Source organism: Schistocerca serialis, chromosome 6 (genome assembly GCF_023864345.2).
Source record: "Schistocerca serialis cubense isolate TAMUIC-IGC-003099 chromosome 6, iqSchSeri2.2, whole genome shotgun sequence".
Lineage (NCBI taxonomy): Eukaryota > Metazoa > Arthropoda > Insecta > Orthoptera > Acrididae > Schistocerca > Schistocerca serialis.
Genome location: NC_064643.1, coordinates 412,393,153 through 412,419,216, shown reverse-complemented (window position 1 = coordinate 412,419,216; position 26,064 = coordinate 412,393,153). Strand labels below are relative to the sequence as shown.

Here is a 26,064-nt window from a genome sequence, read left to right as displayed (position 1 = left end):
TTACGCAATCGCTCCAGTCATTGGCGGCTACCAAGCGTACCGCGACTTATTAGTCCAGACGGCCTTTTCCAACGCTTAGTACATCCTTACATCTGTTAGACAGTGACTTCTGTACCCCATAGGACAGCTTTAGAGGTAGTGTATCGCGTGTGACGGGCATCAACGATCTGGAAGCGATGAAATGCCCTGATAACACGCTTACTGCCCATCCTGTGCTCGACCACCTTATTTATATGTAAGACGATGTCTGGCGAAATTCCAATCACATGACACTCCGAACTGTTACAATTTCTGTGTCGTCCTCTACTACTTAGCAACTGCCTCTGCTGGAATTGGTCACGAATGTGTACTTTTGTTCCCTTACGTAATAAACTGCTGATAGTGACTTACAAGCAAATGATTTGGATATTTGAGCTAGATTAAACGACGTCCACCTGCAATTGAGACACCACCATGGTCGCTGCGCTCTGTCAAGAGAAGCTTGCTCAGACGTTGCAGGTGAGATGTGTCGTACCTGCGGCAGGACGAGGTTGCCCGAGTACTCCGGTATGGGCAGGTGCGGGCTGCCAGCGCGGAAGACGGCGGAGCCTGGGCAGTCGACGTTGTTCCACCAGTCGCAGGTGCCGATGTCCTGGTTGAACACCGACCCGTTGGGGCACAGCGCTGACGACTTGGGCACCGGCGACGGACCCGCACACACGTGGAACACCTGGCAGCGCGTCTCCGGGTCGGCATGGTACCCTGCAGCACGTAACAACGTCCAATCTCAGTGCTCAGATAAGCACTGCTGACGAGCACCGTCCGCTAGCGCATTTGTTTCTGTTTGATAGTGTATGTTTTTCTGGTGGCAGAATTGCACATTACAAAGACTGAATGAAGTTTGAGCCATTTTCACATGTGGATCTGCATCTACAGAGTGCACATCTAACATAGTGATCTTTTAACTTGCCACGGGTACGGGATGAACAGTGGCTAGTATGGTTGAGGCAGAGAACTACTAGACTCTAGCAGTCGTTTGCCAGTGGCACTGTGCCGGGTTTCCACTTCAATTTACAGTTCTCTTCAGCTCCTGAATGCTGACGAAAACTATAGGGGCAAATTCATCTGTGAAGAAGCCTACTCGACCGGCAACCAAGAGACGCCTGTTACAAATTAGACTATGAAACGTCAACTCGGAGGGTGGGGGGGGGGGGGGGGGCGAGGACCAACAGCTGCTCTCAACAAGGCCAATAAACTTGTGCGTACAGCGGTGCCACCATTCATCCTACGAGGAATACACAACGGCGTATAAAAAGACAGAACCTAATGGCAGTCATCCTGCAATGGCAGACAGTATGAGTAGGAGCAACAACGCCCTGCCTACGAATAAGCGCCCAGTAAACCTATACAGGGTGTTGAAAAAAGAATTTTGTATTTTGAGAGGTTGCGTTCTAAAATGCGTACCTTAAAAAGTTCATCTTCCTGCTGTGAAACACATCTACTGCAAGCTATTTGCTGTTATGAAAGATCTACAGAATGAGGGAAACAAATGAGGCTACATTTCTCTGTTATTGTCCGTGGATGCAGCATGCAGTAAACATCTGTTAATGTTGTTACTGTGAGCCGTATTCACAGTTCTGGGCAAGTGCAGCGCATACGTTAATTATAATGGAACCAGATTGTGTTTTGATAAAATTGTGGCACTTCCTTTACATTTTAGTTTTATCGTTGCACTAACCAGCATAATGGAAGCCTGTTATTCCACTCGGGATATGGCATCCCGATCTTCTGTTAGAGTCTGGCACATTGAAGACCGTAATAGCTCATGTCTACCTATCACAGATAATAGACCGTACAGAAGTGTTCTATTACATTTGAATTTACAGTGAATGTACTATGTTGGTTTATATGTGACTGTGTATGTTCTGTCTTCAAAGTACGTTTGTGGGTCTGTGTGTGTGTGACTGATGGGTGCACGCAAAGTATAATTGTTTGTGTTGTTGATGACGATGGGTATATTGCAGCTCTGAATCATTGACAATTTGCCCCATAATGTATAATGTCTTCATCTCCGTCTTCAGTCTCCATCAATCCCTCTTTATCTTTTATGGCCACAGTCTGTCATTGACCAACAATATCTCCTGTCTCTTTGGCTCCCACTGCTGTTGTCTTCATCTATCTCTCTTTCACTACAACTATATCTCTCCCCGCATCACTGTCTCCTCTCTCTATCATTCCCACTGCAACTGTCTCCTCTCTTTTCCATCTCCAGTGTCTCTCTGTTACTCTAGTTCAGGACAAAAAGCGCAAATATGTTTGCATGCCGAAATTTTTGGTGAGGAAGGCGGAAAGAAGATTGATACAGCTGGTTCTCCACTTTTCTTTACAGTTTTTAAAAGACGTACGTATTCGCCTTTTTTTGCTCCGCCAGGAGCAATTTTTCGCTGGTTCCTTCTTTTTCTTACTACAGCCCGTAGTGCTATTTGTAGAAAATGGATTCCATACGTCAGTAAGTTTTTGACAGATTATTTATGTACTCAGGTACATTAACATACTTTGACACATAGAAACAACACGTAAGTACGCTTAACATAAGATTAAATCTTTTGCTTTATATTTTTTCTGGATACTTCGCTCATCGATCGCCATTTATCGAAAACTGACGGCTTATGATTTGTATCTTAAAAAAGTAAAAATGTTATTAGAAATATTTTAGAGAATTTGCAGCTTTTCCAGTTTTACATAATTTTTGGCAGTCATTTCCAGTTTCTTTTCAGGCTTGTTAAGATCCTGTTGCTTGTCGCTGCACTACCACTTTGGCATATTTGTGTAGGTGTGAAGTGGCTTTTCCACAGAGATAGAGCATTATAAAGTTTTGCTGATGAAAAAATGCTGACTAAAAACTAATTTGGCTACCTCAGAGCCTTGCCATATGTTCACCACGTCAGTTAAAATTACATTTACACCTCGGATTGGATATTACGCGCATAAGTACGGTAACTTTGAACCTTTGGATATCGGTAACGGATAATGACATCGGAAAGAGTTTCAAGATCACCCAACAACATCGTCGTAGGAGTATAAGGTAAAACTTTGCCGTGGACAGAAATTATAGATGTGGCCATCCCGACAATTGGTACTTTTGGTACCCAAAAAGCATGGTTTTTCGGGATTTTCTCAAGAACCACCCATAAGAAAAAGCTGCTTTTATAAGCCATCTAATGTCCACTCTGGACCTCACCAAATACAAACGAAGTAAGCGATTTATTCTATTTGCCTGGGCTGGAGGAAGTATATAGTGTTTATATTTTGACACTGTACTCTAGGATAAGTACTCTTGCGATAAGTATGCAAATGGTCACTAAGTCAAGGGCTATCCAAAATACTTAACGCCTTATCTCTGTGATCAATAGAACTCGAGTTACGACCCTCTAAAAATCGCATTTTCGTGCAGGCTTTTTGGAACATTCTGGACCGATATTGTAGGTAACAAAAATCTGGTTATTTACAAGCATTTACTGATTTGCACTTCTCCATCTCCTTGGTCTACAGCTTTTAGTTTTCAGACATGATCTGTATTTACATACTTTTGTTGCTGTGGACGCAAATTATGTACTAGTGCAGTAAATCTCGTCCAGGAGATAGCCTGTTCGAATCCCGCTTGTGGAAGAAAATTTAGAGAACATAATGCTAGAAAGGTGTAAAATTACCAATTACGATAGCGTGTGCCAATGAAATGAAATGATCGTATTGCATTTATTGGCCGGATATCCCCTTCTGGGTTCGGCCGCAGTATTGCAAGTCTTTTTAGTTGACGCCACTTCGGCGACTTGCGTGTCAATAATGATGAAAGACACACAACATCCAGTCCCCTGCCAGGAATCGAACTCGGACCCCCTTGTGTGATAGGCGGTAACGCTACTGCTGCGCTACGGAGGCGGACTGTGCCAGTGATGAGGATTAAATCACAAAGCTGTTCCCAGAGTGTCATGGAGCCACAATGTTGACTGTGAACTGTCTGTACAAATACTCTTAGCTCTGTGGCCCCATTGGTGTAATTCGAGAGGAATGAGTTGTATGTCAGCAACAAGTTGTTCTGTGTTCTTTCTTTTCATTTACATAATCATCTATGAAAACATTAGCAGAACACTGCACTGAATTCAACGCATTCTTTCGTACGACACTCTTACACAATTGCCACAAATGCACGGGGTGGACGGAACCAATACAGAATCACCTTCACTAGGGCCGCACCAATAGAATATGGAATATCCCCTGTCACCACACTCACTAATGAACATAGGTATTCACAGGATAAGTCTATCGCTATTCGCTTTTATATTGTGCTTATTCCAGTTTCTTCTGTTATTTTTAATTTTTTTTTTATTTCCAAATTTACAGAATTACATCTCGCTTGTAATGTCGATGTTTCTGACTCCGTTTCATCGTTCTAACAAAACAAGAATTTGCTCGTTTGTCGTACAAATAGATAGCCATTATGGTACAAAATATTGCCTTGCTTTGCTTTGTCTTATGAATACTTGTTTTGCGTGTATTCCGCAGCCCTGACAGGTTCTTCAGTATATCACATTTCCACTTCCTATGAATATCACAACACAAGCAACTAAAGTCATTAATTTAATCTATTATTCTATTGTTTACAGATTTTCTCTCCTTATACAGTACTTTTGATTGATGTTATTCATTTGTATTAAGCTTTGGCATCAGCTTTGTGGGTGAAAGCCGTGTACCACATTATGAAGCAGCAAATGAAATGGTTTGCCAAACAGTGTGACGATCTGCTAGAAGTACGTCATCTGTAATTTGTAATCTGTTGTGTACGAGTAGCGATATGTGTATACAAGCGTGACGACAAAACGGCTGTCGCTTGAATATTCTTCTCTTTCAATATATTTCTTCTTCTTCTTCTTCTTCTTCTTCTTCTTCTGACAATCCAGGATAAGGCGTTATGGTCTTTTCCGGCCCTATCATCTCTTCCTTGACCCTCCCACACTCCATCCGATAGGATTGTATTCCATAGCTTGTCGCGGGATTCTCTTAGGGGGCAGGCGCAATACATGCTCTACACAATTCTGCTTTAGATGGATTGCGGTTTCACTCAATGGGTGTACCCCCAGTTCTTTACTTTTTTCTTAATTTCTTATTGTGCCTTCTCCTGTGAAGCGTTTCAGTTATTTCTAATTTTTCGAGCTGTCTTAAGTCTTTTGTTTCTACTGTCCAAATTTCTACTCTACGTAGTACTGTGGTAGTACCATGACATTATGTAGTTTCATTTAGGTTTCTCAACGTTTTACCCTTTAACGTTGTTCGTATCGTGCCACATAAGTTGATGGGTGTTAATTTTCTTATTTATGTCTTTCTCTTATATGAACGTTATGCCACATCCTAGATACTGGAAATTGGATGCCTGTTCCACTATTGTATTGCTGATGATTATCCTGGACCTTATTGAGTATTTTCCCCAAAAGGCCATTGTTTCTTTTTTGTTGTCAGTATCTTCAGACTATAATTCAGGCTTACATTGTTTAATCTAAGTTCCGCAATTTGTAGTTTGACTTCACGTCCTGTATGATTACCTGGCTGTCGGCAAAAACCATCGTACTTAGAAATTTGCCTGGTCCCGTTCTTGTATGTTGAGGTATACTGTCCTTCACCCATTCCCTGGTCAGGTCGTCGGTGTAGATGATAAACAGTATCCTTGATTTATTTCTATTTTTGGTGTCAGCTCTTTGCTAGTATCCATTCTTATGTCGGTGTTTTCACATAAACGTTAGCATACTTTTATCACGTGCCTGGGGAAACGTCTTTTTTCATTATTGACCAGAGTTTTTTTTTCTGTGGATGTGGTCGGAAGCCTGTTCATAGTCGACAAATATTAGGTATACTTCATATTGAATTCTCATCTTACAAGGCAAAATTCTTCGTAAATGAAATACCTTAATGAGAGAAATACCGAGAATTTACTTAAGATAAGGAAATACAGTTTTACATTAAAATTTCTTAATCTATTTAAAAGGGACAACTTGAAGTTAAAATATAAACCATTAATAAAATACTACTATTAGCAAGAAAACGAGAAACTCATCGGATCTAGGCATGTCCCTTATCAAAGCAGGGAAGTTCATTTGATTTTAATATCTCCCTTATCTAAAAGGTAACACATTAAATTGGATCTTAGATCTTCATCAAAGGAACCAGTTGATTTAATCTCAATTTCTTCTTTAACCAAAGGAAAACTTTTAATTAAGGTTTTATCAACAAATGAGACATGAATAAATATCATGGAATAACTGGGACTCCCCAAAGGAATCTCCTGTGATTCTCGCAAAACGTAATTTACAAATTAACGCACTGACAAGTTACTTGGTTTTCCTTTGACATGAGGGCTTGCCTACGTGTGACGAACCAGTAAGGTTACAAACAGCCAAACTCGATCCAGCAAACAAATTTATTACGCATCACCAACTGGAGGCATCCATATAATAAATACTATCGGCGGGCTACCCAGACTTAGAAAACTTTAACATGGAATTACTGCCGTGCAGTCACAGCTCTTGCAAAAATGTGTGTGAGTTCTTACGGGACCAAACTGCTGAGGTCATCGGTCCCTAGTCTTACACACTACTTAAACTAACTGATGCTAAGAACAACACACACACACCCATGCCCGAGGGAGGACTCAAACTTCCTATGGGAGTAGCCGCGCAGTCGGCGACATGGCGTCTCTAACCTCGCGGCCACTCCGCGCGCCCACAGGCCTTGTATTCTGCGGTTTATGTAAAGGGGCACTACGGTACTTCGAGGCACCGAGCGCGCGAAACCGATTCCAACATTTGACTTCCGTAACATAAATCCAGCTGGAGCCGGCATCCGTATCCAGAGTATAGATGAGTTCACGGTTCTCCCCAAATTAAGGGCGTAGACGCTCTACTATAACTCATTTCTCACTGCACCAAACACTCCATATCGCACACGACTCTTTTAAGAAACAGTAATCACGCGTCCCGCACGCTCTGGTTCGCTCTGCCGTGTATCCAGTGAGGCAACAAAGCTCCACCAGCCGTCCAACGGCATCGGTTATTATTTTTCTCTACGGTGACAGCGTTCGTTACCGTCACAAAGCGCTCCCAAACCGGTCGACCGCCCGCCGCTCTGTTTCCATCTGCCAGCGCGGCTCCGGTCTCACGGCCCAACAAGCTGGCCTTTCGCGGACGTGGGCTTCCAACGGACGATCGGCCGCGCGGCGAATTCGAAATGTACGTGCAACCAGCACAAGGGGCTTTTCCTTCTTTTTCCTTGAATATCTGTTTTAATTCTGTCAAATCTATTAGATCTGCCCCTTTCTCTGCGTTTTCTTCTGTTGGCCCTTCAGCATCAGGATTATACTACAGAGAGAGACAATCAGGTAGGAAAGAGGTGGCAGAAATCGCATTGTGGCCGCACGGTTTGACGCGCCATGTCACGGACTGCGCGGCCGCCGGAGGTTCGAGTCCTCCCTCGGGCATGGGTGTGTGTGCTGTTCTTAGTATAAGTTAGTTTAAGTTAGTTTACGCAGTGTGTAAGTTCAGGGACCGAAGATCCCAGAGGTTTGGGATTCACACGCGCGCGCGCGCGCGCGCACACACACACACACACACACACACACACACACATATACACACACACACACACACACACACACACACACATCTTCTTATAAGCTCAACAAACACGTACTGTATGGTTGTAATTTTATTTATCGTACAGTATGATGTGGAGCAGTGGTTAAACTGGGCTCTAAATCCCTATACAGCCTTCCAGAAATACTGTACATCTTCTTTAGTGTGCAGTCTTGTGAGGGAACACAATCAGTTGCATACTTAAGAAACACTTCTACTGCTTTATCTCCCCTCACTTCGATTTTAAGAATTTTGCTGTTTGTACTACTGTTCATTACTTTCGCCTTGGCTTTATCTATCCTTAAGTTATATTTTGTGCTACGTATGCTGCCCGTTTCACTTAACAAGTACTAAAGAGCACCGTTACTTTCGGCTAAAGCTGCGGTCGCAGTGGCACCTGTATCGGTGGATTCTGCCGACGGTGGAAACCGGCCGAAGACGGCATATCTTTTCAGATCAGTACGCCACTATGAGCGCGGCCTCACTACAGCCGGTCACATCGTTCGAACGGATAGACATCGGATGACAATCCGTGAAATTCAAATAATTTTGTTTTCTTCGGTAACGTCAAATGACATTCTCACACTCGAAATACGGCCTGTGAGAAACTGATAAGTTTACTCCAAGAAAGGGCGAATTTGTGGCATTCAGAGGATAAAATATAATCGGGACATAGCAGGACTGATATAGCACGTTTATCGAAAACCACAATTTTTAGTGTAAATTATAACCTCAAAAAATAATTTGTTAAAGTAAGAAGGATCTTACGACTAAAGTTATTGCAGTGGCTCTTGTTCGGGCTGTGGTAGGTGGACATTAAATGTCTACAAATTATTATTACTCTTACTGTCGTTTTTATGTCAGTTGGGTGGTCATTCCTAAAGATAGGGTGGTCATTCCTAAAGACTAATTTAAAAACTAATATCTTCACTTTTGTACCCCAAATACTACGAAATACTGAATTTATTCTGTAACGAATTTTAGAGGTATGTTTCGTGCAAATGCACTAAAAGATACTGTAGTATAGTTAATTTCCTTTATTAAAAACTGCACTTGATCTGAAATAATACTGCCACCAGAAATCTTGTTACTTCCTTTCTCAAATCTGCTATGCAAATGTTTAAAGACCATTGAAGTTTCCAGTTCTAGAAGCTGATTATCTGAATACTGCTTTCCTTTTCGCCATTTTTGGAATAAAGTGAGCTGCTGTGATACCACAAATCTACCTTTCATTAATTAAATAATACTTGTTTACTGACATACAAATTTTATCCATACATTATATAACAGAATCATCATCTACTGTCACCACGTAATTTAACTACTATGTGCTTGTAACCTCATTGCCAAAACTCTTATACATCCTACCACTGTAACATAATAAACCATACTCGGACCAACGCGTTTTGGAGAATAAGGTGATGTATCAATGAAACTACGTATTTACGTAATACAGACGTATAAATATGAAAAACGTCAAGTACGGCATTTTTGCTTCAAAGATGGTAGCCTCTTCTGACGTGTTTAGGTCGTCGGAGAAGGACAGTGGTGTCACATAGTTAAAGTGTTCGTAACTTTCGTGAGATTGTGTTTTCCCTGTCATCTCATATATCCGTAAACCTTGTCTGGTTATTCCAGTAACTGCTTACACAGCATGCAATACTTACCACGCTCTTTTCGAGACAGATATGGCTCATTTATACGCATTCGCCATCTTTTTAGTGTCAAACGCCGCAGTGCAGCACTTGTCTCCAAGCACAGAAGCTTATCCATTCCACCCTTGGTGGTTGAAATCTAACCCACATAGGATACATAGGGTAGATAATAACCTAACGTATCTCCTCGACTCCGCCAAACACTGACGAATGTGATCGGGATCACCGTGACCGAGACGTCGGCCTATGTTACCGGGCGACCTCTGACTGTGGCGTCCGTGCCACTGTGAACGCAGTCTGACAGACATATGTTTTCCTTTGTGCTTATTTACTTTCACCTCCCTCTTTGTTTCATATACACGCGAGTAAATCAGTGGCCTATGCAGCTGTCCTGCGCTACACTCTTGTTAACAACAGTTTTCCGTCGTATTTTGTACTTTCATTTGCCTTCCGTAACACTGATTTTTCTTGATCATCATACTTCATGTCGCTTCTTAGTGTTACCCATAAATATTTAAACGAAGTGACGTGCTAAAATGTTCGTGACCAGTGTGGTAGTCATATACCATTGAGTGCTTTCTCTTTGTTGTAAGCATTATCTTATATTTTACTATTTAAATTCCAAAAGAGACGAGTAACTTGACCTTTCATATATCTCACGAAATGACTTAGACGGAAAATTTGAGGCTCATCGACAGTAGTTGTTCCCGGGCATCTTTCGTGACTAGAACAGGAAAATTAGCAAGCAATTGTGGTATCCGATGTACCCAACGCCACACACAACAAGACGATTTGCGCAATGTAGATGTAGCTGTAGAACCCTAGGGGTGCTACTCCGGTGATGAAAGTTGGAAGTCTGCTTGGAATTGAGAAAGTAAGGGAGATGCTGCTGGCAGAGGGACCTGTGTGTTGGAAATTGAGACGTGCGGCTGAGTACCTCAGGAGACAGGTGCTTCGCCCGCGGGGATAAATCTCCGATACGCCGAGTTTCGCCAAAGAACGGGTTCCAATCTCCGTCGCTCTCCGAGTTGAATCTGTGACAGGCGCATGCAGAGGAGGCGACGCGACTCACCTTCGGAGCGCCCCTGGCAGGAGAAGGCGGTGCTCGGGATGGTGCTGTAGACGGGGTAGTCTGTGCCGGGCTCGCCGGGCACGGACTCGCGCAGCTCCCAGCGCCGGGGGTCGTCCACGTAGCGGCCGCCGCCGTGCTTCTCCGGCCGGTACCTGCGCCCACAACACATGGTCACTCCACTGCAGAACACAGCCAGCCCTCGAGTATCGGGGTTCACGCGGAGTTCGGGTGAGTACTCGTATGAGTAGCAACAGCATGTGTTATTTCTGTGTTCTCGACAGGAAAACTTTGTGTTCGTGCTAAAAGGAACATTTCACTTAAAAAATGGGAAAAATAGTTTTTGACTAAGGCCTCACTGGCCGAAAGCTTTATTTGTGTCATCCTTTTTGTTGTGCCTATCAGCGACTCAGAATCTCCGCTATATGGTGAGTTGCAACTTTCTTTTTCATAGTATTGTTACAATCTTGTGAAACAAATTTTCACTTGTGATTGCTAGTCGATGCGGTGCCCGTGAACTCGGATTTGAGAAGATAACTGATGTATGTAATGAACAAAGTGTGTTAGATAGACGAAGAGAACGAATATCTGCACATTCTAAAAATAACCCCAAAAAATTTTGGTCCTACGTAAAATTTATGAACGCTACAAATAATTCAATATCTTCTCTTGCTGACAGTACGGGTAATGTAACGGATGATGATAAACAGGCAGCCGCGGTGGCCGAGCGGTTCCAGGCGCTTCAGTCCGGAACCGCGCGACCACTATGGTCCCAGGTTCGAATCCTGCCTCGGGCATTGATGTGTGTGATGTCCTTAGGTTAGTTAGGTTTAAGTAGTTCTAAGTTCTAGGGGACTGATGACCTAAGAAGTTAAGTCCCATAGTGCTCAGAGGCATTTGATCCATTTTGTAATGACTGACAGTTATCTCTCAATATTAGTAAGTGTAACCTACTGCGTATAACAAGGCGAAAATTTACGAGTACAAAATAAATGCCCAGTCTTTGGAAGCGGTAACATCTGTCAAGTATCTGGGTGTGACTATTCAAAATGATCTCAAATGGAATGATTAGATTACACAAGCAACGGGCAAGGCGAACTCCAGATTGCGGTTTATTGGTAGAATCCTGAAGCGATGCAGTCCTTCAACAAAAGAAATTGCTTGCAATATGTTATTTCGTCCAGTCTTAGAGTAATGTTCATCTGTATGGGACCCTTACCGGTTGGGTCTGATTCAAGAGGTAGAGAAAGTCCAAAGAGGAGCGGCAAGATTCGTGACTGGTACATTTAGCCATCGCGAGAGCGTTACAAATCTCATGGAATGTTTGAAGTGGGACACACTTGCCTATAGACGACGCGCCAAACGGAAGGGGCTGCTCACTAAATTCCGAAATCTGATCTTCGCCGAGGATGTAGAGCATATGTAATTACCACCAACTTCCAAATCGCGCAATGATCACCTTTCAAAGATAAGGGAAATCAGAGTTCTTACTGAGGCGTTCAGACAGTTTTTTTTCCCTCACGCGATCCGCGAGTGGGACAGAAGGGGGCAATTTTTACTTTGCAGCGAATTGTGCCCTCCACCACACACCGCTTGGTGGCTAGCGGAATATATATGTAGATGTAGATATCTTTTCCTTTCATTGTCCTGTAGCAGTGGGCTATTGTGGCTACTAATGAAACTGTTCTTTTAAATGCTGGATATTTTATTATAAAATCAACAAAAGTAAAGGTGCTTTTCAGAAATTATCAAATATTGTTTAGAAAACTTACACATATTTTCTGGGTGTCTTTACTGGCTAACATCACATAAGGAGCACAAATAAGGTGCATTTGTTGCAGACAGTTTTCTTACTCGTATGACACTTTAACAAATTATTTGTTTCCAACGCGGTCAGACTTCACAAAGCAATGTGTTCACTTTTCTTGTCTCTCAGGAATAGCTTCGGGGTGGTGCAGCTACTAGTCTTCCTGGTTGCTATGTACTTCTCATCAAGCTTCTCTCCCAGCTGCAGTATGAAGTCCTTGCTTTTCAGCTTTTCCTCGATTAGAGCATTGTACAATACCCAGGCATTTATCCTAGTCAAATACAGCAAGTTGTAAAATGTGAGAAAAAGGTAAAATCTGAGTGGTGATACTTTGATTATTTGCGAGCCACTCCATATTTACATCAGTCATAAAATGTAACTGTATCTGGCTTTTTTTTTACGTCCAGTCCCAATTTCCACATAAGGAGGCATAATGCTGAGAATCGGGGCATTCTTGCTGCTCTTTCCATGATAAACAGTCAATGTCGTATTCTTCTTCAGCAACACTGTGCTACACAACACTTCTTTTGCTTTCTTGACGGGGGCTGGTCTTTCCCTGCGAGATCGATTCACAGTGCCCACATCCATATTACTTATAGCATTTGCTTTCAAGATTTCAGAGACAGCCAATTAGGCGAAAAAATTGTCACATGAGAGATCTCTTCCCTTATTCAAGTAAGACTGCACTAACGTATAGACATAATTGTTATAATTCAAAAGTGTGTCTATGCAGCACACGGACAAACAATTGCATAGCAAACAAATAAAAATGCTACCTTCTTCATCATATGGTTCAAAGTCATCATCTGATGAGAAAAGTGAAACTACATGTCATGGTAACTCTTCCTCAGATGAAAACTCCAGAGTCTCACCCTCATATTCATGAGCCAAAATCTCATTTATGGCATTTACAATGCCCTCTTCTGTTCTTGGACGTTTGGCCATAATAAATGTGTTTGCTGCAAGCATTATTTGTACAGTTTGAATCCACTACTAACTCTGTAATTCATGCACCAAAGCACTGAATGTGCGGCACGTGTGTACTCTCCCAGACGTGTTTCAATCCGATTTCCTTCGCCTCCACGATTGGAGAACTGCAGCGTCATCAGAAAATGACATAAAATGAGTTTTGAGAGTGTTGAGCAAACAGAATGAAAAAAAAACCGTGAAGCGACAAGATACGAAGTTACTATAATGGCTACAGCAGTGGGATCAGAACTGACCTGCCCGTGGCTCTAGGTGAATTTGGATTTTTCTCTTTTACGGTTTCCCCGTAAAACGTAAAATTAGGTGTGATCGTTAAGTAACATATTTGAAACAAACTCATAGAAATTCAGCAGACACGACAATAACACAAAATAATGAACAACGAAAGAATTACGGAAGAGATCACGTGTGACCCAGACGCGGTTCTAGTGTTGGAATTGTTTGTATCACTTTTTGGCACGTGGCGGTCGTGCGAGTATACGCTCACTGTACCTATGGTGTCGCAGGTCGGCCACCTTTGAGATAAGCCTAGAGGCCAATACCGCCTTTGAGGCTTTGCCAAATACCGCTGCTGCCCCTTTTTCGTCTATGTGTCATTGTTCCTGTCGTTCAGTCGACGCTTCACTACCGCTGAATGATGGACGTGTTTTTCTTAGTTGTACAATTTTGTAATTTTCAATTTATCTAAGAAATTAAAAATGAGGAAAAAAAGATTTAACCATTTTCACCACAAACTATATTAAGTGTACAGTGGAACTTATGCTGATGAAAATAAAGAAAATGTACAAGGTGAAGTTAACTCTTTACAGCGAAATTTGAAAAGTAGTAAGAATGCTGGAGGTGAAGTAGATTCGAAAATCAAATAATTTTAAATAAAACTAACGAGAAAGGAAATGACAGCTACAGATTTTTTTCAAAAATTCCTTCCTTGTCAAAACCACCAAAACAACTAGAGCCCGTGGGCGTAAAAGTATGTTCAAGTTTTATATTATTTTAATAGATAACTTCCTCCACCGCTAAAAATATGTTAAGTGTTCCGTAACAAATTGAAAAACGGAACAACCCAATCAGTTAAGTTGTTGTTCACTACTTACAAAGCTAAGTTGGTAATCTCATCTTTCTGTCTGTCTGTTCGAGGTATTCTCGATTTCAATACAGTTTTCACTATCTTGTAGCTGGATTCTTCAAGGTAATTTAATATAAATATTGCGAGAAATGCCCATATTCAAAGTTTTACATGTTTACTTTTAAATACAGAAAGAAACTAAACAGGACATACCAGAAAAAACTGAAGATATTAATATGCAGTCAATTACTTCAGACAATACCTAAATCAACGCCCAGTAAGAACACTTCTAGGAATAAAATTCTAGTACTAGAATTTGAGCTCAATAGCTTGCTGTTAGCAAGCAACAGATGAAGCAATAAGGAAAGATGTTCAGCAGCAAAAAACATACTGAAGAAGATCAGCACAGCCGAATAACGAAAAAGTCTGACATTCTAGAAAACAAAAAAATTCTAGAAATCTGTGAAAGTAATTCCGACTTTGCAGCGGCTCTAGAAATTCGAAACACTATTGATCTACCTGGAGTAGAAGAAAATAAATCCGGTTTATTTGAAGTCATAAAGAAGATTGCAGCTTTTGGTGGCGCAGCTGATGATCGACGTCGCTCCGAAATTACAAGGTGCTGCGAAGCATTGGCCTACGTAGAAGCCGAACTATGTAAACAGAGGTATGCCATCAGTCGATCAGACTCTTTCCCAAACTTGTCAATATAGAAGAAGGAAAGAAACACATGGCAACTGTTCTGTTAAAACGTGCAAACCACACTCCACGCCATATGCAAAGCATAAAGATAGCAAATTTTATACAGCTGCGATAAGAAACCTTGAATCTTTAACTTAAATTTAATAATTTCTAAGTTTAACATTGCAAATTACGTGACGTTACACCAGTGGCAGGGAGGGGAGGGGGTGGGGTGGAGGGATTATACAGATGCGACCACCTGCGACAAGGACGTGAAACGTGGCGTAAGGCTCCAAACCTCATTACATTCGTGCGGTGTAAATTATGGAGGGTCCGTTTCTGGAGAGTAATGCACTCGCGCTATACAGCGAGCTCTCAAATGTGACATGTAACTTGTTTTGTAGATAGCAGTTTCCGGTAAAACGTAGTGTAAGAGATAATCGATAGGAATGGAACCAGCCTTCTAAAACAAAAACGTATGTATAATGAGAAACCGAAAGTCAAGTAGTATGAGATGGGAGAAGCGGAAACCTGTAAGGTTAAGTTACCATAAAAAAAAATGGTTCAAATGGCTCTGAGCACTATGGAACTTAACATCTGTGGTCATCAGTCCCCGAGAACTTAGAACTACTTAAACCTAACTAACCTAAGGATATCACACACATCCATGCCCGACGCAGGATTCGAACCTGCGACCGTAGCGGTCACGCGGTTCCAGACTGAAGCGCCTAGAACCGCACGGCCACACCGGCCGGCAGTTACCATCATCATGGCCATTTTAGAAGCCACCATCTTGGATGAAACTTGTAGTTTTCAAATGAAAAGGGAGTCGTGTAACGCAGCAAATATATAGTTACATGAGAAAGACATTTGAGAGTAGCTTCATTCACTCTAGGGTTACGTCGCATTTTGTACAGAACAAGGCAAATGCTGGTGATAGCACATAAGGCAACAGAATTTGCTCGAAGTGTTGTGCAGCACTTTGAAGGGTTGTTGATATACGTTTCACCCATTCCTCTTGGACTTTAGCCAACATATGCACCTGAATGCGAGCACAAGCATCGATAATCTGCTCCCTGAGATGTGCAAGATTTCTGACCTTCACCGCATACACAGTAATCATCACGTGTCTCCACAGATACTACAATCCGGGGAACGTGGTAGCCACTTTTACCACATTTACTAACAAGAATTTTATCAAGACACCTGTTCACAGTACTCCACAAATTCTCGATGGGATTTGAGGAGGGTGAATTACCAGGATATTGAAGCACATTAATGTTGTTTTCTTCAAAGAACGTCTTAACTGCTTCAGAAATGTGACACGGGTCTATATCGTGTTGAAATGTTCCACCATCATCTGCAAAGGTCTGTAGGACGACACAATCCTGCGCCAAAGGATTTCCATGTATTTGGTTGAATTCATGCAGTCAACTGGGGGAGCCACTTGCAATGGAGATATCTCATAATATTTTTTTGGGAAATTATTTTACAGTCTGTTCAAGATGGCCAGCTCTCACTGCCTCATGGATGCTTCGCCTGACAATCTTTGCTCTATGTATTTGAAAAATAAAATGTGAATCTTTACTTAAAATTACACGTTTCCAGTCATTGAACGTCCAAGGTTTATGTATGCCAATCATTTTTCTTCGTGGTAGGTTTAACAACGGCTTCTTTATTGACTTTTGTGCCTTCGCCCACAATTATGCAATGGTGCTGCTGCTCGCAGTATGGTTTCAGCGGTCTGAGACTGCAGTCGTGTGTATGAGTTGCGTTTGCGTGAGTGTGTGCGTGTGTGACTGTTTATGACGAAGGCCTTACTTGTCGAAAGCTTTATTTGTGACAGTATTTTTGTTGTGCATATCTGCGGCTCAGCATCTCCGCTATATGGTGAGTAGCAGCTTTTCTTTTCATAATTTGTTACATTCCATCCTAGATTTTCCATTGTTTGACATTCACAAGATCTGTCAGGCGAGTAGCAGAAACACATTCCTCACTAACCTTAAAAACCACTTGCATTGGAGGATGATACATCATCTTCCGGCGGTAAAACATACATAATATGTATACTAGTGTAGTCTGAACGAAAATATTGGTTCTAATTATGACAGACCTAGCGACCTGCCCCTGCTTCGCTAGTGTTGCAGTAAGTGTCTACAGCTGGACGACTTGTATGCTGTAGCGGTAATTTTGTTGATGGTGTGGGGAAAGAAGCAACGCATCATAGTGAAAGATGCAGAGGCGAGCAAGTATGCCAGGACTTAACCCCGTTCACTGCTACGAACACCACATCATCATAGCGCGCCTAAGCGTAGCATACGACGTATAGTGCCTTAATATAAGAATGAAATTAAAAATTAAAATAACTTTTCCAAACTTCGTCAGAGTATGCTTCAGTATATTAATGTTAAAATTGTTAAATCTCAAAGTTTTGCTAAATATATTATTTTATGAAAAAAATAAGTGGCTCTAAATAATGAAGCTAGAAAGCCAAAAACCGTGCAGAATGTGCCAATGTATGTCAAGTGTCAGCTTGATTGTTTGCAATATTTTGGTTGTAATTGGCATTTTTACGAAAAATTTAAGGCACTAAATAATTCACACAGAAAGATGACAATTCGTATTAAGAGTCAGTTTGATATAAAACCAGGAAATATGTAACACCAATAAGCTACCTCTATTAGTTTTCAAGTTATTCACTAAAAACTAAATTTGAAACAATAGCGTCCCTATTCGTAATAGATTAAGTATTGTTTGTATTTGTTATGAAAAATTCTAATTACAGCACTCGATTACAAAGGGTTCAAATGGCTCCCAGCACTGTGGGACTTAACATCTGAGCCCGCATCTCGTGGTCGTGCGGTAGCGTTCTCGCTTCCCACGCCCGGGTTCCCGGGTTCGATTCCCGGCGGGGTCAGGGATTTTCTCTGCCTCGTGATGGCTGGGTGTTGTGTGATGTCCTTAGGTTAGTTAGGTTTAAGTAGTTCTAGGTTCTAGGGGACTGATGACCATAGATGTTAAGTCTCATAGTGCTCAGAGCCATTTGAACTTAACATCTGAGGTCATCAGACCCCTAGAACTTAGAACTACTTAAACCTAACTAACCTAAGGACATCACACACATCCATGCCAGAGGCAGGATTCGAACCTGCGACCGCAGCACTCGCGCGGTTCAGGACTGAAGCGCCTAGAACCGCTCAGCCACAACGGCCGGCTGCACCCGATTATACTGATGAAATAATACAGCTGTACCAATTTCAGGACTTTAGTATGCATAACAATCACTACAAGGAATCTTAAAGAGGCAGTTCACAGGTCGTGCGTTACTGTCGGTTACGTTCTAACATTCAAGCTGGCAAAGTTTGAATGCAGTCGAGCTAAAAATTTTTAACTAAATCCAATGTTACCCCATTCATATAAAAATTTAGAAAATTGTAAACTATTAAATGACAGAAGTATTAATTAATACGTGTCCGAGAAAGGGACCATTTAGAGGCTGCTACCTGTGCCTAGAGCAGTTGGTAGCAGATGGTTCATCAGCGCTCCGCTGTTCCCTTATATAAATACGGCCAGAGAGGCAGTAAGAAGAAACATTTCGCACCGAGTTATCAATTCGTTCGCGTCAGTCAAACGCCTGTGTGCATTGTGCCTCGGAACGCCACAGCCAGGCAGCTACCAAACGCATTTTCGGTAAAAGTAGGAAGTGAACTCACAAGGCCTGTACATCGTCCTGGATCGCTTAGATTTCACGGAAGTAACTGTTTGTGTGCCGCTCGTAATTTTGACAAAATCACGTGGCAAGTGGTGAGATTATTTTCCACTTTTAAGGCGAGCAATTAACCTTTGCTGATTCTCAGTCAGGACGATAGACCATTTTACTTGGAACTTACTGTAGAGGTCGCCTCTAAACTGCTAATAGTGCTGTTTCCAATATGGACATTAGTATTATTATTATTATCAGTAATATTGTTACCTTCGTGCGTGTGAGCTTTTACTGAATATACTAGAGCTATTCTGAAGTTCCGATTGATCGCGAAATGGAAACCACTTTGAAAATCAGAAATATTTTATCTGCAACAGTTAGCTACAGCTTCCAGCCACTGCTCTACATAGTCACCACTCCAACTTAAGACATTTGTCGTAGCGTTGTACCAACTTTTCAATACCCTCGTCATAGAAGGCAGCCGCCTCTGCTTCCCGCCAATCCTCTACGCTCATCTATAGCTCGTTGTCTGTTCGAAAATGTTGTCTTCGTAGCCATCAGTTAATGTGAGCAGAAATGAAACACAGAGGGAGCCAATTACGGGCTGTAGTGCGGGTGATCAGACACTTCCCACCGAAGACGCTGCAGGAGCATTTTCATTGCCCCTGCAGATTGCGACCGAGAATTGTCACTAAGTATGAACCGTGCGATTGCAGTCTTTCTCGGCGTATTCCACTGATGAATTCTTCTCGTAGGAGATGATGGATACAAAACTCATTGAAACGTTGCGACAAGACGACGCCACCACTCGGCTGATAACCCGAGAAGAATTCATCAAATAGGAACCGTATGACAGTTCTGTGATGTGGACTGCATAACATCAGGCGAAATCTCTCACCAGGACCTCATACTTGGCGGGAGACAATATTTTCTACGCATCTTTATGTGCTCACTATGCGCTCAGAACTGAAAAGAGCGAACTGATGCAACCGACTGGCATACTAGGGACACTGTCTAACACATATGTGCAAAGCTTTACTAGATTTTTCACAGTGGTTTCCATTTCTTGACCCATCGGAACTTACTTTCCGAATATCCCTCGTATCGGTTAGAACTCAATACTTTTACTTATAGCCATAGTTCCGGATCCCACTGAGTAAATAGTAAGTACGAACATTTTTTTATCAGTGAGCACAAGAATAATGTGAATAATGTGGACTTGTAGACTGGAAGTTATGGTCAGCATGTTCTCCATCGCTTTCTGGCTGACCGCAAAAATTGTTTTCATGCTCTTGTAGACGGCGAAGATATTTTACTCGCCGCCCCACAATCGGGCGAACATCGTTAAGTAATTCTTATAAATTAAACTATTTAAGCACAACACGCCACTTGCCGGCCTACTGCAGCTCCAGAGTGAGCAGTGGCGCACCGCAACCCGATGACGATGTGAGTCGTGCATCAAACGGTGCCGCGCCTGGGCGCCCGCACTTTCTTCTTAAAGCGGTCGCGGCACTCCGCCGCTAGTTTCAAAATCCCTACAGTGGTTCCCATTGCAGGTCTTTCCAGGCAGCAGTTGACTAGGCAGTCGATTGAAGCAATTGTGGCGCACATGGTGTTAAAATTGGAAAAAGTCGAGTATCGTACAGTGATTAAATTCATCATAAAAGAAGGTTTAGCACCGATCGAAAGGCACATGAGGCTTGTAAATGTGTATGACGGCTTTTCACCTTCCATTTCCACCGTGAAGAAATGGGAGGCAGAGTTTAAAACGTGGCCATGAAAGCGTCCAAGATGATCCACTCGAAGGACCTCTAGAAATTGCAAGCATACCGGAATTCATCGACAAAGTGCATCAAATTTTGAGAGATCGGTGTATAAAAGTGCGTGAAACTGCTAATGCTCTATGGATGTCTAAGTAACGTGTTGGTTACATCTAGCACCAGGAATTGAACATGAAAATTTTTTGCGTAAGATGGGTGCCATGTGAGCTCACGTAATCATTCGTGAAAACAGATCTGGCTTAAAGAAGAAAAACATCATCTTGCATCTGGACAATGCACCTGCCCATGAAAGTGTCTTGGCAATGGAAAATCTGAGAGATTTACACTATGAAGGGATGGACCATCAACCATATTCCCCAGATTTGGCTCCATTAGACTTCCAGCTGTTCTCAAACCTGAAGAAATTCCTCACTGGTAAACGCTTTTCGTCCAGACGAGAAGAGTTATTGCTGTAGAGGGTACTTTGCAGAACTTCTGGAGGAGCGGTACAGAGAGGTGATAATGGCTTTAGAACACTGTTGGGTAAAACGTGTTGATACTAAGGAGATTGTTGTTGTTGTTATGGTCTTCCGCCGGAAGGCTGGTTAGTTGCAACTCTCCGTGCCACTCTATCCTGTACAAGCCTCCTCATTCCTGAATCTGCTTACTGTGTTCATCTCTTGGCCTTCTTCTACGGTTTTTACTTCCCAAGCTTCCCTCCGGTACTTAATTGGTGGTCCCTTGATGTCTCAAAATGTGTCCTACCAACAGATCCCTTCTTCTAGTCGGATAGCGCCACAAATTTCTTTTCTCCCCTATTCTATTAGTTACTTGACCTACCCAACTAATCTAGAGGAAATTATGTCGAAAAATAAAACTTGTTTGGTAGCATAATTCACTATCAGGCCGAGAATTTTTCAGACTGTCCTGTTATATGCACGAACCGTCCTCATGAATCAACGTACTTATTATTGAAAAAGTTACCAAAATCCCTAAAATAGTTGCTGAGAGAAGTCTTCATATGTAGACAGAAAAAGCCGACGGAGAACTTTAATCTGTAACATATATACAAGGAGAATTTCTATACAAGTTGTTAGGAGTATAAGTGCTGATATTTTTATTGGTGACTGAGGACAGTTTACTGAACAACATTACACCAGTATTTACTTCATTTGCAGATTAATAATTATACTTATTAGGTGGAGTATGTTTCTACGTTAGCTAGTACTTCCAAGTACATGCAGCAAGAACAAGCCATAGTCGTTATTTTCCCCTGAGTAGCAGGTCAGATGTTGAAATATGGACATACGGACGCGAAACAGTTAGTCTGTACTGACAGGCGTAGTCCATTTAGTGCTGCAGTTACGACAAACAGAACATCAGGTGACATGTTTGTGGGAAGATATATGCAGAGGAAAAGCAACTAACATACTAAAGTGGGTACATTTTCTTCTATTTTTCTGAGTCATCAGTTTTCTGACTGGTTTGATACAGCCCACCATGTATTCCTCACCTGTGCCAATCTTTTTATCTCAGAGTAGCAATTGCAACCTATGTCCTCAATTATTTGTTGGATGTGTTCAAATATCTGTCTTCCTCTACAATTTTTATCCTCTACAGCTCCCTCTAGTATTATATAGGTTATTCTCAGATGTCTTAACACATATCCCATCATCCTGATCCTTCTTCTTGTAAGTGTTTTCCATATATGCCTTTTCCTCGCCGGTTCTACGGAAAAACTCTCGATTCCATACCTTATCAGTCCATCTAATTTTCAAAATTCGAATTTCTATGTTTCGATTCACTTTTGTTCCTGTTTTTCCACAGTCCATGGGTACATATTAAGGAACCAATGATCACAGTATCTGCACGTATACTCTTAACACGCTGTATAAAGAGTGTTTCAGAAGTGATGATCAATAATTCACACATGGAAAGTACAGGCCCAAGTAGCTAAACATCTGCAATAAACATGGGTTCACAAATCAACCGTTGTCGACACATAACACATATTCTGTTGCTGTTCATCAGTAGCTATGAACACATGGCATCTCTAGACGTTAAAGCAGGTGTTCAAAATGTTGTCCATGCAACATTGAACTCGTTCCTGAAGTGAGATGCGAATCCTCTCAGGCAGTCCTGGGGAATTATGTGAATGCTGGAAGGCTACTTCAGTCCGCAAGCGTAATTCCTCAAGAGAGCTGACCTCGGTAACGTAGACCAGGCCTTGAACCGTGGGATTTAAAGCCGGAAACCTTGGAGGCTATGGCTCAGGCCCTCCTCTACCTTTCCAATGTTGACCATACGTCCGAGTTAGAAGCCGGCGCACTCGTAAATGAAAATGTTCTGGAGCACCTTCATGCATGAACCCAATGTTCAAGCGTTGCTTCAGTGGGATATCATGATGTACATCTAGAAGTACACTCTGCAGAAACAGCATGTACTGCTGTCCGGTCATTCTCTGTGGCAGAAAGTGTGGTCCAATTATGCAGTGTCCGAGCAGTCCTGCCCAGACGTTCAACGAATAACGCTGCTGATGTCGTGATACGTGTGTTGCATTAGGACTGACATCGGCCCAAATGTGACAGTTACGGTACTTAAAAATACCATCACGGGTAAATCCATCCTGCTTACAAACAGAGGACTCAGGGTACACTGTCGTTGCACCCTTTGGCAGAAATTCTCTCTAGGAGGGAAGTCTGCATTGTTGAGGGCTTGCACTCGCTGGAGATAATATGGATAGAGTACTTGGCGATGTAAAATCCGCCACACATTGCTATGACTCAGGACACGCTCCTCGGTAGCAAACCTCCTCGTTGAAGTACTCGGAGTTCGTGTACAATGCGTAACACCCTTTCCTCAACATCAGGTGTTCTCGTACATGGTGTGTGAAACTCTCCGTTTCTCAAAGGCGCTGATGTAAACGGCTAAATGTACGCCTGTCGGGATGCTTGCGGAAAGGAAAAGCTTCTTCATACAATGTGCAGCCTCAAGGGCACTGCCATTTGCTTTGCCATACTTGAAGTGCATGTCAGCATACTCTTCATTGGTGTATCCTCTTTCCATGGAGTCTTCACGTTCGTAGCTGATTTTGAGGCTGGTACGGTGGGGGAAAGGTAAGTAGTTGCGCATGCGTAAACAAACAGATAGTCGATCGCAAACCTTGAGATACCAAAGTAAATACCGCGGTATCCAGTGGCGTTTATAGTTAGTTCCCAACTTGAATTAATGCGTACCTCGGCAACGGTTGAGTTGTGCACCCATCTTTACTGGAGCTTTTTATCTACTTTTGGCCTATACTTCCCGTTTGTGAATTATTGACCATCACTTCTCAAACACCCTGTATGTACTGTGTTAGTGGTGTAGGTACAGATATTGTGATACCTGGTGTCTTAATACGCGCTAACTTCAGTGTGCTATCTGTTTTTCTTCGCCGTCTGACGGTCTTTCCGCAAACACATCACAAAATTCACTACTTAATGTTTTTTGCAGAGTTGTAACTGCACCATGAAGTGGACTACGCCTGTCAGTGTAGAGTAACCGTTTAGCGTCTATTCATCTGCGCTTCAGTACCTGACCTGCTCCACAGCCAGGATAGACGGTAATGACTTGCTTGTGCCACCCTTACTTGAAGGTTAACCAACCTAAAAACATACTACGTACTTCATGACAGCTATAATTATTGTCTGCAAATGAAGTAAATACCGATGTACCGATGTTCAGTACACTGTCCTCATTCATCAATAGAACACGCTGTATATATCTACAGAATCTGTTGTTGTTGTTGTGGTCTTCAGTTCTGAGACTGGTTTGATGCAGCTCTCCATGCTACTCTATTCTATGCAAGCTTCTTCATCTCCCAGTACCTACTGCAACCTACATCCTTCTGAATCTGCTTAGTGTATTCAACTCTTGGTCTCCCTCTACGATTTTTACCCTCCACGCTGCCCTCCAATACTAAATTGGTGATCCCTCGATGTCTCAGAGGATGTCCTACCAACCGAACCCTTCTTCTAGTCAAGTTGTGCCACAAGCTCTTCTTCTCCCCAATTCTATTCAATACCTCCTCATTAATTATGTGACCTACCCATGTAATCTTCAGCATTCTTCTGTAGCACCACATTTCGAAAGCTTCTATTCTCTTCTTGTCTAAACTATTCATCGTCCACGTTTCACTTCCATACATGGCTACACTCCATACAAATACTTTCAGAAACGACTTCCTGACACTTAAATCTATACTCGATGTTAACAAATTTTTCTTCTTCAGAAACGATTTCCTTGCCATTGCCAGTCTACATTTTATATCCTCTCTACTTCGACCATCATCGGTTATTTTGCTCTCCAATTAGCAAAACTCCTTTACTACTTTAAGTGTCTCATTTTCTAATCTAATTCGCTCAGCATCACCCGACTTAATTCGACTACATTCCATTATCCTCGTTTTGCTTTTGTTGATGTTCATCTTATTTCCTCCTTTCAAGACACTGTCCATTCCGTTCAACTGCTCTTCCAAGTCCTTTGCTGTCACTGACAGAATTACAATGTCATCGGCGAACCTCAAAGTTTTTATTTCTTCTCCATGGATTTTAATACCTACTCCGAACTTTTCTTTTGTTTCCTTTATTGCTTGCTCAACATACAGATTGAATAACATCGGGGATAGGCTATAACCCTGTCTCACTCCCTTCCCAACGACTGCTTCCCTTTCATACCCCTCGACTCTTTATAACTGCCATCTGCTTTCTGTACAAATTGTAAATAGCCTTTCGCTCCCTGTATTTTACCCCTGCCACCTTCAGAATTTGAAAGAGAGTATTCCAGTCAATATTGTCAAAAGCTTTCTCTAAGTCTACAAATGCTAGAAACGTAGGTTTGTCTTTCCTTAATCTTTCTTCTAAGATAAGTCGTAGGGTCAGTATCCCCTCACGTGTTCCTACATTTCTACGGAATCCAAATTGGTCTTCCCCGAGGTTGGCTTCTATCAGTTTTTCCTTTCGTCTGTAAAGAATTCGCGTTAGTATTTTGCAGCTGTGACTTATTAAACTGATAGTTCGCTAAGCTAGTAATAGAATCTAGTAATAATAATTTCGTGTTGCTCGTGTCCTGATGCAAGTCTTTTAATTGGACGTAACTTCGGCAGCGTGCGTTTTTGTAGCCATCTTTCTAACCTGGAAAAGCCGAGCTAAGGACCTATAGTTTAACATGGAATCCGAAATTTGTTTCGTTCCTTGCGAATCTCTAAATCATTGAGAGGTGATTGCTAGGCTAAAAAAAATCTGGTCTGACGGATTCAATCCTACGACTGCTCGCGATTTGTCGCTAAACTTCTCAGTAGAACATGTAAAATTGCCTCCGTTTTTGTATTTTATATTCTGTGCCAAAGATAGGTATTATAATCACAAATGTTACTGTTGTTTTTAAACTGATCCATGTTGTTGAGAACAAATTTCATTACTGAGTAAATGTACTGTGAGGCTGTTGTAAGAATTCCTCACCTTTTAAACAGATGCCTATAAGATGGCGGCTATGAGCCACACTCATTATTGTAACCACGTTCTCTTGAGGAGTGAATACTTTTTGCCTGAGTGTTGAGTTACCCCAAAATATTATTCTGTATAACATCAGAGAGTGAAAGTATGCAAAATATGTTAGGTTGCTAATTTATACATTCTCAA

The 26,064-nt window shown here is 42.0% G+C and overlaps 1 protein-coding gene across 1 annotated transcript in view; it reads right to left on the bottom strand.

Annotated features, from left to right (window-relative positions):
* Positions 1-419: 419 nt before the first annotated feature.
* Positions 420-26,064, bottom strand: part of LOC126484893 (mucin-5AC-like) — a 210,008-nt gene continuing 184,363 nt past the window's right edge. The window contains exons 3-5 of the mRNA XM_050108491.1: positions 10,386-10,537; positions 515-741; positions 420-434 (exon numbers count right to left, since the gene is read on the bottom strand). Of these exons, the coding sequence (XP_049964448.1) occupies positions 420-434; positions 515-741; positions 10,386-10,537 (394 nt within the window). The remainder of the gene's footprint in view (positions 435-514; positions 742-10,385; positions 10,538-26,064) is intronic.